This window comes from Osmerus eperlanus, chromosome 5 (assembly GCF_963692335.1).
Source record: "Osmerus eperlanus chromosome 5, fOsmEpe2.1, whole genome shotgun sequence".
Classification (NCBI taxonomy): Eukaryota; Metazoa; Chordata; class Actinopteri; order Osmeriformes; family Osmeridae; genus Osmerus; species Osmerus eperlanus.
Window position 1 is genome coordinate 3,424,058 of NC_085022.1, and position 13,698 is coordinate 3,437,755.

Here is a 13,698-nt window from a genome sequence, read left to right on the forward strand (position 1 = left end):
AGGACAGTGGCCCAAGCCGCCTCAGGGCCAGTCCCAGTCCTGTTAGCACTAGGGACCGTGGCCCAAGCCACCTCAGGGCCAGTCCCAGTCCTGCTAGCACTAAGGACAGTGGCCCAAGCCGCCTCAGGGCCAGTCCCAGTCCTGTTAGCACTAAGGACAGTGGCCCAAGCCACCTCAGGGCCAGTCCCAGTCCTGCTAGCACTAGGGACAGTGGCCCAAGCCGCCTCAGGGCCAGTCCCAGTCCTGCTAGCACTAGGGACAGTGGCCCATGCCGCCTCAGGGCCAGTCCCAGTCCTGCTAGCACTATGGACCGTGGCCCAAGCCGCCTCAGGGCCAGTCCCAAACACACCAATCACTACGACTCACACATTCCTGTAAAATAAGTTTATTAAAATGAACTGTAAACCAACTGAATACATGAAACCCACCATTACAAAGGCGAAGATAATTGTTTCCATACCATCTCTAATGAAATAGACGAATGAAATAATGAAAAATCATCATTAACCCCTGCTTGCTCCTGTGTTCTGGCAGAAACCAGACAGCCCCCTTCAGCAGCACTGTTTGTTGACCGGTGCTGCCCTGACTCCCTACAGACTCTTGACTGCTCTGGTTTTAATCTCTCACAGTAAACATTCTCAAGCTTATCGTGTCTGTTAAAAACGCCAGTAGTCTGCATCATTCTTACTGAAGCCGATAATTAGTCGGACACTTTATCCAACCTTCCACACAAGCGTTGTCTTTAGTTTGTCTTTAGGCTATACCGTCGGTTGCAAACAGACACCAACTGTCTGTTGCACGGCTGTGAATAAGTGCTTTCAGAAAGAGAGAGAGTAATGCTGTCTAAAGGCATTCTGTCTTTAAAGACCAGCATGGCGTTTTGTTATCTGCCATTGTATGCTAACGAGTGGCTGTGCTGGTAGGGCTCAAGGTCACGGACCTTGTTATCGTCCACGTTCGCTGGCGTTTTTGCGACAGTCCTTGAAAGCTTGTTTGAGGAGGGAGCATGCTCGTGTCCTGCCAGGTCTGAATACTAGCACGACGTTTGAACGGCTTATCTCCTCATCAGGGAGTTTTACAGTTTGCCGGTGATTCACATCAGGACATAAAGATGAGAGGGAGAAGTTGTGAAACAGGAGGAGAAAGAACTCCCAGGAATGGTTGCAGATGAGCTCCCGTGTCAGATCAAATCCACGTCAGCTCATAAGTTGGTCATAACAAACAATATTAAAAATAAACCCCCTCACTAACTGTATGTGAACACACAGGAGCCCAAATGTAGTATACACCCTGCCCATGCCCCCAGAAAAATAAATACAACCATTACCATCATAGTGAATCAATACAGGAAACACAGCATGGGACAGTTCAGAGCACAGCTGGTGGACCAGTAGAGGGGTGGTGCAACTGGGTGTCCCCCCTCTTGAAGGCTATCACTACACAGTCCCCCCATCCCCTCCCCTCCCACCCAAGCCTCACTCCCATCCTACCCCCAGCACAAATCAGATAGAATCCAAACAGACAACGGCAAAGGTTGTGTTTATTTCTGAAGGGCGGCATGTTGACTCTGAAGGCCCCGTGGTTTGGAGCAACCACCGTATCAATGATTAACCCCATGTTTTTAGATACATTAAAGGATCATAGAGATGCAGGAGCACCCCTCCTCTGAAATCACGCCCTTTTCTACAAATCAAAAACAAGATGTCTGACTGCCCAACGCCACAAAAGCGACTGTGAGAGGGGAAGTGTCAGTCAAGCAACTTCCAGGACATCAACTCGGGATGCAGAGTTGAAACCAACCTCTGGACCACGTCAGCACCTCCGGGAGCCTGACGTACATCATACATCTTATGTAGTCAATTCCATGGCAACCAGGATCTCGTAACTGTGTCTTTAATCTCTAGCATCCAAGCGGTGAGGTCCAACATTCGACTTTCACTATTCAATGCAACACGTGTTTGGTATCAATTGTGATTAAAGCGGTTCGGAAAGTGGTTTCGATTAATTAACTGAGTGTGTGCTGTGTCTTCGGCTGTAATTGGGGATGTGGGGTATGTGTGTGTGGGAGGGAGGGCTAGTCAGCCTGGGAGTCATCTCTTCGGGAGACATGGGGTGAGTTGTTGTGGGGGTCGGGGGGGGGAGGGGGGTCAGGGGAGGGCGGGGTTGACGGTATAGGGAGGTTGGCTGTGTCGCCTGTGGAGGGAAATGGACAGTTTAATTAATAACTATCGTCCCTGTTCTCCATGACCCCGGTCTGTCACACACATCTCTCCGGGAGGATTCTGCCAGATGCAGCCCAACAGTCATTAGCAAACTCTGATGGTGCTGTACTTTACAGTTTGGAGATCTGAAGGCGGACGCAGGCTGAACAGCAAAGAACCATCCACAGGGAGACAGAAGGTAAAGCCCACGAGGTGGGGAGGGAGAGAGAGAGAGAGAGAGAGAGAGAGAGAGAGAGAGAGAGAGAGAGAGAGAGAGAGAGAGAGAGAGAGAGAGAGAACGAGGTGGGAATCTCTTGGAGCTGCTGTTGTAGAAAAAACATCACACTGCTGTAATTATGACGATGGAGAAATGATCATGGTTTATAAGATTGATATAGAACCACTTAATCACCTTTTTTACTTGTATACGCTATATTATTGAAAACCAGATGCAAAGCTGTTGATGGATTAGAATTGCCACTAAAACATGGCCAAATGTGGAAGTCCAGATACATGGGGTTTGAGTGCCAGAGAGAAAAGAATGTGTGTAGGCCTCTCCCATGAAGGACTACATAGCCCAGATATTGAGAACTACAACCGCCTGATGTCAGGGGACAGATTTATGTCCTTAGACTCAGTGTCCCTGTGCAGCTGGGCGGCATGGCCCCACGTGGGCCTTGGAAAGAGAAAGTAGGGGGAAAGTACGAGCAATGTAAATCTTGTGACCATTGACCAACCAGGCGTGAAATGCATACATGCATCTGTGACCAGAGATAATGTACCAATGACAAAAGATCTCAAAATAATGGAAAGCAGATATATAGACAAATGTCCGGAGAAAAAGTTAGTCTGATCTCGAGACCACACTCACGTTTGTTGGAATCGTTCCTCTGTGTTGGATTCTAATAAACACTTTGCATCATACTTTGCTGCCTTTTCCGTGCTGTTTTAAAAACTTGGATATTGGATGAAAACTTGGATATTGGATACAAATTTGGATTATTGTACTTCGACACTGCCAGTGGAGTCTAGGCGTCTTTGATGTTGATGAAAACAAGAAGCTATGGAGAGAATGAGAGAGAGAGAGGAAAGAGAGAGAGAGCTTTGTGCTGAGTAGTTTCTGTGTTGTAGGTTGTCAGACTGGTCCTGAGGCTATGGTTTGTATTTTGATGTGGGTTGCAGTAGCTTGATCTCAGGGGAAATTAGTCCTGGATAATTAAAAGTCAGGTGAGATTTATGAACGGTTCACTGGTGGCTGTGTTATCACATGACACATCAGGGCTCAATGTGGCCCACTGTCAGGTAACACCTACACAGAGAAGCCACGGTGGAATATCACTGTGTCACTGACTGTCTCACTATCTGTCTCACTATCTGTCTCACTATCTGTCTCACTATCCGTCTCAATATCTGTCTCACTATCTACTGTCTCACTATGTACTGTCTCACTATCTGTCTCACTGTCTGTCTCACTATCCGTCTCACTATCCGTCTCACTATCCATCTCACTATCTGTCTCACTATTTGTCTCACTATGTACTGTCTTACTATCTATTGTCTTTCTGTCTCCTGTCTACCTGTCTCACTGTTTTCCACTGTCTACTATCTACTGCCTCCACTATTGCCTCACTGTCTTCAATCTTACTTTCTACTGTCTCCACTGTCCACTGTCTCCCTGTCTACTGTCCCCATTGTATTTTGTCACTGTGAGCCCCTCTACCATTACAGGAGAGGGAAATGTGCAGTTGTGGCAAAATGAAACAACCATAAGTGACGTGCAGCGTGTCATCAAGCAGCTTTTTATTTACATGACCTGAATCACCTACTCACCGATGCATTCACGCCTTTTGCAATGTTACAGGATTGGACAGAAGGGGAGTTTACTGGTGGATTCTTTCCTTGTTCTGTGTCCAATCATATCTCCACAACTTTAAGTTGGTCCTGCACCACGGCACAAAATGAACGAGTGGGTGGGCCCCGATGTCAGTGTGGGGGGGCCAATACAGATCCCCATTGATGGTTACTCCCTTTCTGAGACGTCCCACTTTATAGGTAAGTGACGTAACCCCCTCCCGGAGTCAGTAACCAGCTCTGACATTTAATCATTAGCAGACGCTCTTATCCAGAGCGACTTACAGTAAGTACAGGGACATTCCCCCTGGGAATCGAACCGGTAACCTTCAGATTACTAGCCCGACTCCCTAACCGCTCAGCCACCTGACTTCATTGCTGTCACAGTCCTTCTTAAACCCTTTGATCAGCTTGCCTCAACAGTAGCTAGATAGCTAGACACACAGGCCAGGCCAGGACAGCTAGCCACTGAGGCCAGGACAGCTAGCCACAGAGGCCAGGACAGGACAGCTAGCTACCCAGGCCAGGACAGCTAGCCACAGAGGCCAGGACAGGACAGCTAGCTACCCAGGCCAGGACAGCTAGCCACACAGGCCAGGCCAGGCCAAGGATGGTAATGCAGCTCATGCAGCTCTATGCATCAGTCACACAGCAAGCTGTAACGATGCAGAGAAATGTGCCTAGCGGGTTAATGAGTGACCATGGCAACCTTTGGCCCCCTTGGCACTCCTCAAGCAGACAGCAAGGTGTCCTGTGGGCATGAGCTGCTGCACTACTGTTTCTCTGGGTTTGATGAGACACTGGGGATCAGACAGAAGCATGTCCAAGTAGAGGGGCAGCCAGTGGTAGAGAGAGAGGGGGAAGAAGAGAGAGAGAGGGGAAGCCAATCCTGGGAGAGCTGGGTCTCACTAAAATGGCAATGGTCCAGAACAAGACTTCAGGAGGTCAGTATCTCACCAAGGTTCGGGGTAGTTCAGGCTATGGTGTTCCAAATCCAATTGGATTGGCAGATGTAAATACAGCTGGTGACAGTATATGTCAGATTACATATTGCATTTGAGGGAATTTTGTCACATTTTTATAAGCCATTAAATAATAACTTGTCAATCCACATACTTTGATAAAAAAAAATTATGAACTGTAAGAAATCCTGTTCAACCCGTTAATCAAGATGAACCGTAAATGCTAGAATTTGAGAGTGTGTCAACTTGGTGACAAAGCTAGAGACAAATGTATGCTGTTTTGGGGTGTTTCGTACAGTCTTGTTTGGGGTGTTTCGTACAGTCTTGTTTGTGAATACAGTAGATGTTCAGCTTGGGCCCTTCTATCAGTCTATGGTATGTTCAGACAGCGGGTAGTTAATTATTGTCGGGTTTATGTGGCAGTGAAGATTACTATCCGCACTTACGTTAAAGTTTACATGCTATGGATTAGCTCTCTACTGTATGTGGCTGCTCACACTATCCCTGTGAAGCTGGCATTTAGTATTTAGTCATTTAGCAGACGCTCTTATCCAGAGCGACTTAGCTGGTGATAACGTTTCATCGAAATGTAAATAGGACCATGTTATATTATCATCCCTCGCCGCAGACATTTTGGCAGACCAAGGAAGTCCTCTTCTCCAAGACCAGGAGGTCCTACCCTTCTCCAGCTATCCCAGCATGCAACCCTACCCCTCGGTGGATCAAGATCAAGATTCAAGATTAACTTTGCCCCCTATGTCGTCCCCTCCCTACTACCCCGGACCGCCCTACTATGCCCCCTACAGCGGGGAGGACTGGTATGGCCCTGCTGCCATGTACGAGCTGAGAAAAGGGGCCCTGGAAGGCGGCTATGGCGGCGAGGTGGACGAGGCGCCGGCAGCGTTGGCGCCAGTGGTGTGCCGGAGGTCGAGGAACGCCTCTCTCGCAGGCCGGGTGAAGGGAGAGGAACTGTGTGTGGTGTGTGGAGACAAAGCATCGGGATACCACTACAACGCTCTGACGTGTGAGGGATGTAAAGGTATGAGGCCCCGAGGACACAGTTACGTGTGAGGGATGTAAAGGTATGAGGCCCCGAGGACACAGTTACATGTGAGGGATGTAAAGGTATGAGGCCCCGAGGACACAGTTACGTGTGAGGGATGTAAAGGTATGAGGCCCCGAGGACACAGTTACGTGTGAGGGATGTAAAGGTATGAGGCCCCGAGGACACAGTTACGTGTGAGGGATGTAAAGGTATGAGGCCCCGAGGACACAGTTACGTGTGAGGGATGTAAAGGTATGAGGCCCCGAGGACACAGTTACGTGTGAGGGATGTAAAGGTATGAGGCCCCGAGGACACAGTTACGTGTGAGGGATGTAAAGGTATGAGGCCCCGAGGACACAGTTACGTGTGAGGGATGTAAAGGTATGAGGCCCCGAGGACACAGTTACGTGTGAGGGATGTAAAGGTATGAGACCCCGAGGACACAGTTACGTGTGAGGGATGTAAAGGTATGAGGCCCCGAGGACACAGTTACGTGTGAGGGATGTAAAGGTATGAGGCCCCGAGGACACAGTTACGTGTGAGGGATGTAAAGGTATGAGGCCCCGAGGACACAGTTACGTGTGAGGGATGTAAAGGTATGAGGCCCCGAGGACACAGTTACGTGTGAGGGATGTAAAGGTATGAGGCCCCGAGGACACAGTTACGTGTGAGGGATGTAAAGGTATGAGGCCCCGAGGACACAGTTACGTGTGAGGGATGTAAAGGTAGGAGGCCCCGAGGACACAGTTACGTGTGAGGGATGTAAAGGTAGGAGGCCCCGAGGACACAGACACTGTTGTTGCTTTGGCCGAGGCAGTGGAGCAGACATTGATTGCAATTCAAATAGAATTGGATTTTATTTGTTTCACTTGTTCAAATGCTACTCTATGCGTGGGCTTGGATCTAACTTAGTGTTAATCCTAAACAAGTGTTTGTTTTTTGTTTGTTTTTTGAACTGTATTTAATTGTAAAGTTCCATGATGGCTTTATGTACATGGAGAAGAGGACCTTTCACTGTTGGTTGATTAGAAATACTTAGATTCCAAGTAGCAGCATCGGTTGTCACCTGTGTTAACTAGTATATCAGAATTAGGTAAACACTACAAAGGTTATTTTATGAGTTTGGCACCTTATCAAAGTAAGAATGGCCTTACCAGACACATTACAATTCTGAACTTCGTTGCTTTAGGTCAGGATTTCCTGTTTTGGTGGGGTTATCTCTTCAGGGTTGTTCTGTCCTGGTGTGTTCTGTCCTGGTGTGTCTGTCCTGGTGTGCCTGTTCTGGGGTGCCTGTTCTGGTGTGCCTGTTCTGGTGTGTCTGTTCTGGTGTGTCTGTCCTGGTGTGTCTGTTCTGGTGTGTCTGTCCTGGTGTGTCTGTTCTGGTGTGTCTGTCCTGGTGTGTCTGTTCTGGTGTGTCTTTCCTGGTGTGTCTGTCCTGGTGTGTCTGTCCTGGTGTGTCTGTTCTGGTGTGTCTGTTCTGGTGTACCTGTCCTGGTGTGTTCTGTTCTGGTGTGTCTTTCCTGGTGTGTCTGTCCTGGTGTGTCTGTCCTGGTGTGTCTTTCCTGGTGTGTCTGTCCTGGTGTGTCTGTCCTGGTGTGTCTGTTCTGGTGTGTCTGTCCTGGTGTGTTCTGTTCTGGTGTGTCTGTCCTGGTGTGTCTGTTCTGGTGTGTCTGTCCTGGTGTGTTCTGTTCTGGTGTGTCTGTCCTGGTGTGTCTGTTCTGGTGTGTCTGTCCTGGTGTGTTCTGTTCTGGTGTGTCTGTCCTGGTGTGTCTGTTCTGGTGTGTCTGTCCTGGTGTGTCTGTTCTGGTGTGTCTGTCCTGGTGTGTTCTGTTCTGGTGTGTCTGTCCTGGTGTGTTCTGTTCTGGTGTGGTTTGTTCTGCATGGTGGTTCTGTCCTGGTGTAACAGCCAGATAAGGTTCCCTCTCAGCTTACTGCTGTACAATGGGCCAGGAACCTGAGCTGGACAGAGTTAATGTGTGTCATTGTGCTCATCGCCAGGTCCCAGAATATAGAATTAACGGTTCCAAAGTTGTTTTGTGAGCAAGTGTGTGTATGGTGTCTTTATGTTACATCATTTAAACAATGTGACGTACTGTTGGTGGTTCCATTGCAGAGACGTTGAGAGCGTCTATAAATAGCTTCCTTCAAACCAGCCACCCAGTCAATTAGAGGGTCCATTACAGCAGTCAGTCATGCAGAACGTTCCGAAGGTATCATGTCAGAAGTTCCCATATTATCACAGAGTTCAACGATGTGTGTTAAATACGTGAAGGTTTCTTGTGGTACGGTGTTGGATTATTCCACTAAGGCAGCAGGTAATCCTGTCCCCCCCCCTCCCATCCCCCCCCCTTCTCCAGGCTTCTTCCGACGGAGCATCACCAAGAACGCCGTGTACAAGTGCAAGAACGGCGGCAGCTGCGAGATGGACATGTACATGCGCAGGAAGTGCCAGGAATGCCGTCTGAGGAAGTGCAGAGAGATGGGAATGCTGGCCGAATGTGAGTCTGCAGGTCTGAGGCGCCAGTGTTACTCTCCAGACATCCTCACACGCAGCACCATACCCAGTCTAATACGGGATCTGGTTAAATGTCATTAAACGGACTATATATTCATGGTATATATAATTACATCGGAGTATCAACAAAGCTACTTACTGTACTGCAATACCTGAGTGATATATTGGTAAATATGCAACAAACAAATGCTCAGGTTATATAGACAGGCTACAGAGACAGAGGTCTGTCTAGAGGATTCTATAGACCACTGCAGCTCTGAGGACGTCAGTGTATCCACATGAGGACCCTCTGGGAATGGACCATATCAGCAGTTACACACAATGCATTAGAGGCCATCCGAGAAAAGTTCATTGTGGAGTCTGACATGCAGCTCTGAGGCAAAAGGCCATTGTGGGAAGCCTCACACAATGGGGGGGGCTCGGCCCCGTTCATGGAAAAACTCTTAAGGGACGGGATTGGGTGGGGTTTGGGGGGGCGGAGAGTGTGTGTGTGGGGGGGGGGGTTGCACATAGGCTGGGGAATAAAGTAATAAAAAACTCTCTTCGTGGGATGAAATGGGAAATTGCTGTGTATACGTGAACGGTTCACTTCGAAGTGGATTTACCTGTGCTCCCGTGTTGATGTAGTCATGGAGGAAACCCAGTTAGCAAGTCCATTTGGGTCTGTCAGGAGAGGCGAGCGGAGCAGGAGAGGACGGAACAGGCTCACCTTACTCATGAATTCTGCAGGGGGAGTTGTGATGAATATTGCAGGCAGCGGGCTGTTCTGAGCCCCGGCCCATAGAATGACTAGCTGAGATGGGACCGGGCAGATCCCCTGCCGCCCAGACGTTGCTCTGGTGTCAGGGACTAGAGGCGTGGGACATCTCTTTTTCAAGACAGAAGGAGATCTTTGATTTCAGCCCAGGTTGTCAGCCCAGAATCCACTGCAAGATATTTCTGAATCACAAAAAGTGTCAAAATCAAATTGATTTTACAGTGTGATTATAGATGTCCTCAGTATGGCTGAACACCATGTACTGTTATATGTTCAGTATGAGCACAGATTATATTTGAATTGATGAAAGGAAACATTTAAAGTAGAGTTTGCACCAACACCAAGTATTTATCTATCTGTTTCTTGACTAAGGTGCACTTAGCATTGTCCATTTTCTTCCTGGCAACTGTTGCTAGGATTGCATCACTAGAGAAATGAGAGCAATGACGCACTCCATCAGCCCCCTCTCTGACCCCTGACCCTTGACTTCTGGACCCCCCCCCCCCCCCCAGGCCTGCTGACAGAGATCCAGTGCAAGTCCAAGAGACTGAGGAAGAACACCAAGGCCTCTCCGGGGAGGTCTACTGGGGATGAGGCGGAGGGGGGGGACAACTCAGACACTAAGCAGGTTACATCCACCACAAGACTATCAAAGGTACACCCTCCTCCCTCAGCGCTCTTCACAATCCAACACACCCGTCAGTGTTTAACAACGTGTCGGCAAGGCATTCCAATTCATTTCACGACACCAGCGGATTTGCTGATGGACTTAATTGTTCTTGAAAAACAAGTGTTATCAAGTGTACACAGGTTGCCAAGGGTTCCCAGTTCAACCTGTGTACAGGGTTGCTATGTTTCCCAGTTCATCCTCTGTACAGGGTTGCCATGTTTCCCAGTTCATCCTGTGTACAGGGTTGGAGCAATGTGCAAACCACTGTGTTGTGTTTTTTCCAAAGGAGAAGGTCACACTGAGTCAGGAGCAGCAGGTGCTGCTGAGCTTCATTGTCGATGCGTACAACAAACATCGAATCCCTCAAGACATGGCCAAAAAACTGGTACAATATTGCTTATTTTACCATCCCATTCTATCGCATTAAGTTTACACAGACATGTTTGTATGAACATGCTTGTTTTGAGACTCACAAGTTTTTGTTGGGCTGACAGATGCTCTTTGTCCTAGTAAGAGGCAGGCTGTGTTCTCCCTGTGTCAGTGGGGGTTACGTAACTTTTATCAGGAATTCAAGGCCTGTTTCTCAGTCAAGGTTGGCCATGTATTGTCAGGCCAGTGTTTTTGACTGTTTTAGTCTTGAATAGTTTGTTCTCTTCTGCCGTCACACATCAAAATATAAGTTATCTTTAAATTTATTTCTCACCTTGTCTGTGCAGCTACAGGAGCATTTCAACGCAGAAGAGAACTTCATGCTCCTGACAGAGATGGCTACCAGTCATGTACAGGTTCTGGTCGAGTTTACCAAAAACATTCCAGGTGTGCACCCCCTCAGTATAATAATGATGGTCTTTTTTCTTTGATGTACTGGAACGGAGCTTCACTCATTATATCCATTGATAAACATACACGATTATCAATGCAGCTTATACTTAATACTGCAATAACAATAAAGATAACAGATCATTTGTTGTTGTACCTAAACAGTGTAAGCTGGGTGTAAGAACCAGAAACATTCCAATAATGTATCCTGTTGAGTAATGTGCTAACCGTGTTGGTGTGTGTCTGCCAGGTTTCCAGGCCCTGGACCACGAGGATCAGATTGCCCTGCTAAAAGGCTCAGCAGTAGAGGCCATGTTCCTGCGATCGGCCCAGGTCTTCACCAGGAAGATGCCCCATGGACACACTGAGGTCTTGGAGGACAGGATACGCAAGAGTGGTGAGATATATCACAACATCTCAGCACTGATCATATCAGCGACACACAGTCTTATTACAAGGTTTTAATACCCGACAGGCAGGCAGGCAGGCAGGTAGATAGATAGGAAGGCACACAGACAGGCTGGCTGAAATATAGCCAGGCACACAAATATATGTATAGGCAGTTTGGCAGACAGACAGGCGGGCGGACAGACAGATAGGCAGACAGAAAGGTAGGGCCAGCGTGAATAATAGAAGGTTCTGAGTGAGGAGTTCTGACCTGTTGATCTACCAGGCTAGTGTTACCCGTGTACAGGGAGCCTGATGGCCCCTACTGGCTACTGTTTCACTGTGCTGTGAGCCTGGTCACGCCGCCAGGCAGGGAGCTACAGGAGGCAGGCTGAAGAACTCACACCAGCTCATCCCAAGATGTCAAACTCACACGCAGCAGGTGTTCGTGTTAGGACTGGGAGTGTGGGGAGATTTGGGAGGTTTGTGGATTGGTCGACTCGCGAAAGATTTGTCTTTTCGCCAAGCTTATTTATACATCTTTATTCATGACTTGGGTCACTTTCAGATCTGAGTGCCTCAGCCTGACTGTCTTAGATCCAAAGCTATCCAACCCAATATGTTGTCAAGTGCAGTCTGAGCTGTCAGCCTATCTGAGCTGTCACTGCTGTCACTTCCCTGCCTGGACAGCTGAAAGCCAGCGTGCCAGAGCTGGTCCGAGAGCATGCGTCATCACGGTCCCCTGGCGCCGGTCCAAGATAATAACCAGGCCCTGAGATATTCATGCTAAAGGCCAGTGAGGGGGAGAGGAAAGTGATGCTGTCTAAACAAGCCATTGTTCTTTTATCTAAACATCGAAGGGGTATTGTCCACCTCTCTCTGCCTCAGAGCCCCTCTGGCATTTCTGAACCCTTCATGCTCTGGCCTGACAGGAGAAGGGCTTCAACCACCCCCTCAGAATTTTGATTCTGAATAAAATCCTCTGAATTATAAAATAGCAAGGACGTCCTACAGCTCCAATGTCTCATTTTTTCTTTTCTTTTTTGTGTCATCGGCAGGAGAATGTGTTGATGTTGTTTTGACAGTCTTTGTCTGCTCTGGCCATTCTATGTCCAGCACTGCCACCCTATGGGGGGGGGGGGGGGGGGGGGGGGGTGGAAGCAGAACCAAAGGTCCCACTTCATTCAAGACATGGACCCCTGGCTGCTTTCAATATCTCCCCAACCTCTTTTTTTAATGGCAAATATCTCAATGAAACCATACTGTCCATTTTGGAACATCTATGAGCAAAGGTGGTGGTAATATCGAGCTCAAAGGTTAGTCTAGTGCTTGCGTTGACCATGACCGGAACAAATGTGGTACATTTCTGCCGTCTGTTCGGGTCAGCAGAACCTCCTGGTCTGCCAGTAGAATCTGTCTGCTCCATTCTTCTCCAGAAACAAGGAATTAGCAAACTTTCATTGGTTTGACGGACAGATGAATTGTTGACTAACATTCAGGGCTTTTGTCCCTGTGCAGGGGATGCGTAAGAATGGTATGTGCATTTATGGGTGTGCCCCTGTCACTATTAAGCTCAAAGTCAAACCTTCAATGTGTCATCTTTGCATATTGTCACACCTATCAGGAAGTTGACATGTTAACAAGCCTAATATGTGATTAAACTTTTTACAACGAAGTCATCTCTTCGATCCACAGGCATATCAGAGGAGTTTATCACACCGATGTTTAACTTCTATAAGAGCATCGGAGAACTACATATGCTGCCAGAGGAGCATGCTCTCCTGACCGCAATCACCATCTTGACACCAGGTCAGTGTGGCAGGGAACAGTTATGTATAAAATAAGCTCCTCATCAATCAGAACTTTCAGAACTCCAATTTTACGTTGAACTTGATCTGTCTCACCTACTGCAAACAAGTCCATAAAGATTTTGGGCAAATTAAACGCACCTACTTTCAGATACTGCCCACTATAACCGCCTAGCTTGATCCTAAGGCTGTGTCTTTTCTAAGTTTTTATTTAACCTTAATTTTAACAGGCAAGTCAATTAAGAACACATTATTTACAATAATGACCTGGCAAGGTATAAAAGAGCTCTTGTGGGGACAATTTGGGAATGAAAAGGTCCTGTCACCCTGTCTTGCAGAGCGTCCATACGTGAAGGACCAGCTGGCCGTTGAGAGACTTCAGGACCCCATGTTGGAGATCCTGCAGAAGTTCTGCTGCCTGCAGCACTCGTCCGAGCCGCAGCACTTTGCCCGTCTGCTGGGCCGGCTGACGGAGCTCAGGACGCTCAACCACCACCACGCCGAGATGCTCGCGTCCTGGCGCATGAGCGACCACAAGTTCACTCCGCTTCTCTGTGAGATCTGGGATGTGCAGTGACCCCCCCCCACGCACACACACACATGCAGTGACCCCCCCCCCCACACACACTTGCAGTGACCCCCACAAACACACACACTTGCAGTGACCCCCACAAACACACACA

At 48.2% G+C, this 13,698-nt stretch overlaps 1 protein-coding gene across 5 annotated transcripts; it reads left to right on the forward strand.

Annotated features, from left to right (window-relative positions):
* Positions 1 to 1,659: 1,659 nt before the first annotated feature.
* On the forward strand, positions 1,660 to 13,632 carry nr1h4 (nuclear receptor subfamily 1, group H, member 4). 5 transcript variants are annotated; one of them, XM_062461134.1, is made up of 11 exons: positions 1,660 to 1,914; positions 2,339 to 2,414; positions 4,063 to 4,253; positions 5,643 to 6,053; positions 8,417 to 8,557; positions 9,844 to 9,986; positions 10,288 to 10,386; positions 10,718 to 10,817; positions 11,071 to 11,217; positions 12,903 to 13,016; positions 13,354 to 13,632. In XM_062461134.1, the coding sequence occupies exons 3-11, from the start codon at positions 4,160 to 4,162 to the stop codon at positions 13,590 to 13,592; spliced, it is 1,488 nt and encodes a 495-aa protein (XP_062317118.1). In that variant the 5' UTR covers positions 1,660 to 1,914; positions 2,339 to 2,414; positions 4,063 to 4,159; the 3' UTR covers positions 13,593 to 13,632. The 5 variants fall into 5 exon arrangements, with proteins under 5 accessions (XP_062317118.1, XP_062317116.1, XP_062317114.1 ...); XM_062461132.1 differs by having other exon boundaries at positions 2,339 to 2,400; XM_062461130.1 differs by lacking the exon at positions 1,660 to 1,914 and having other exon boundaries at positions 2,185 to 2,400; positions 4,063 to 4,135.
* Positions 13,633 to 13,698: the final 66 nt, after the last annotated feature.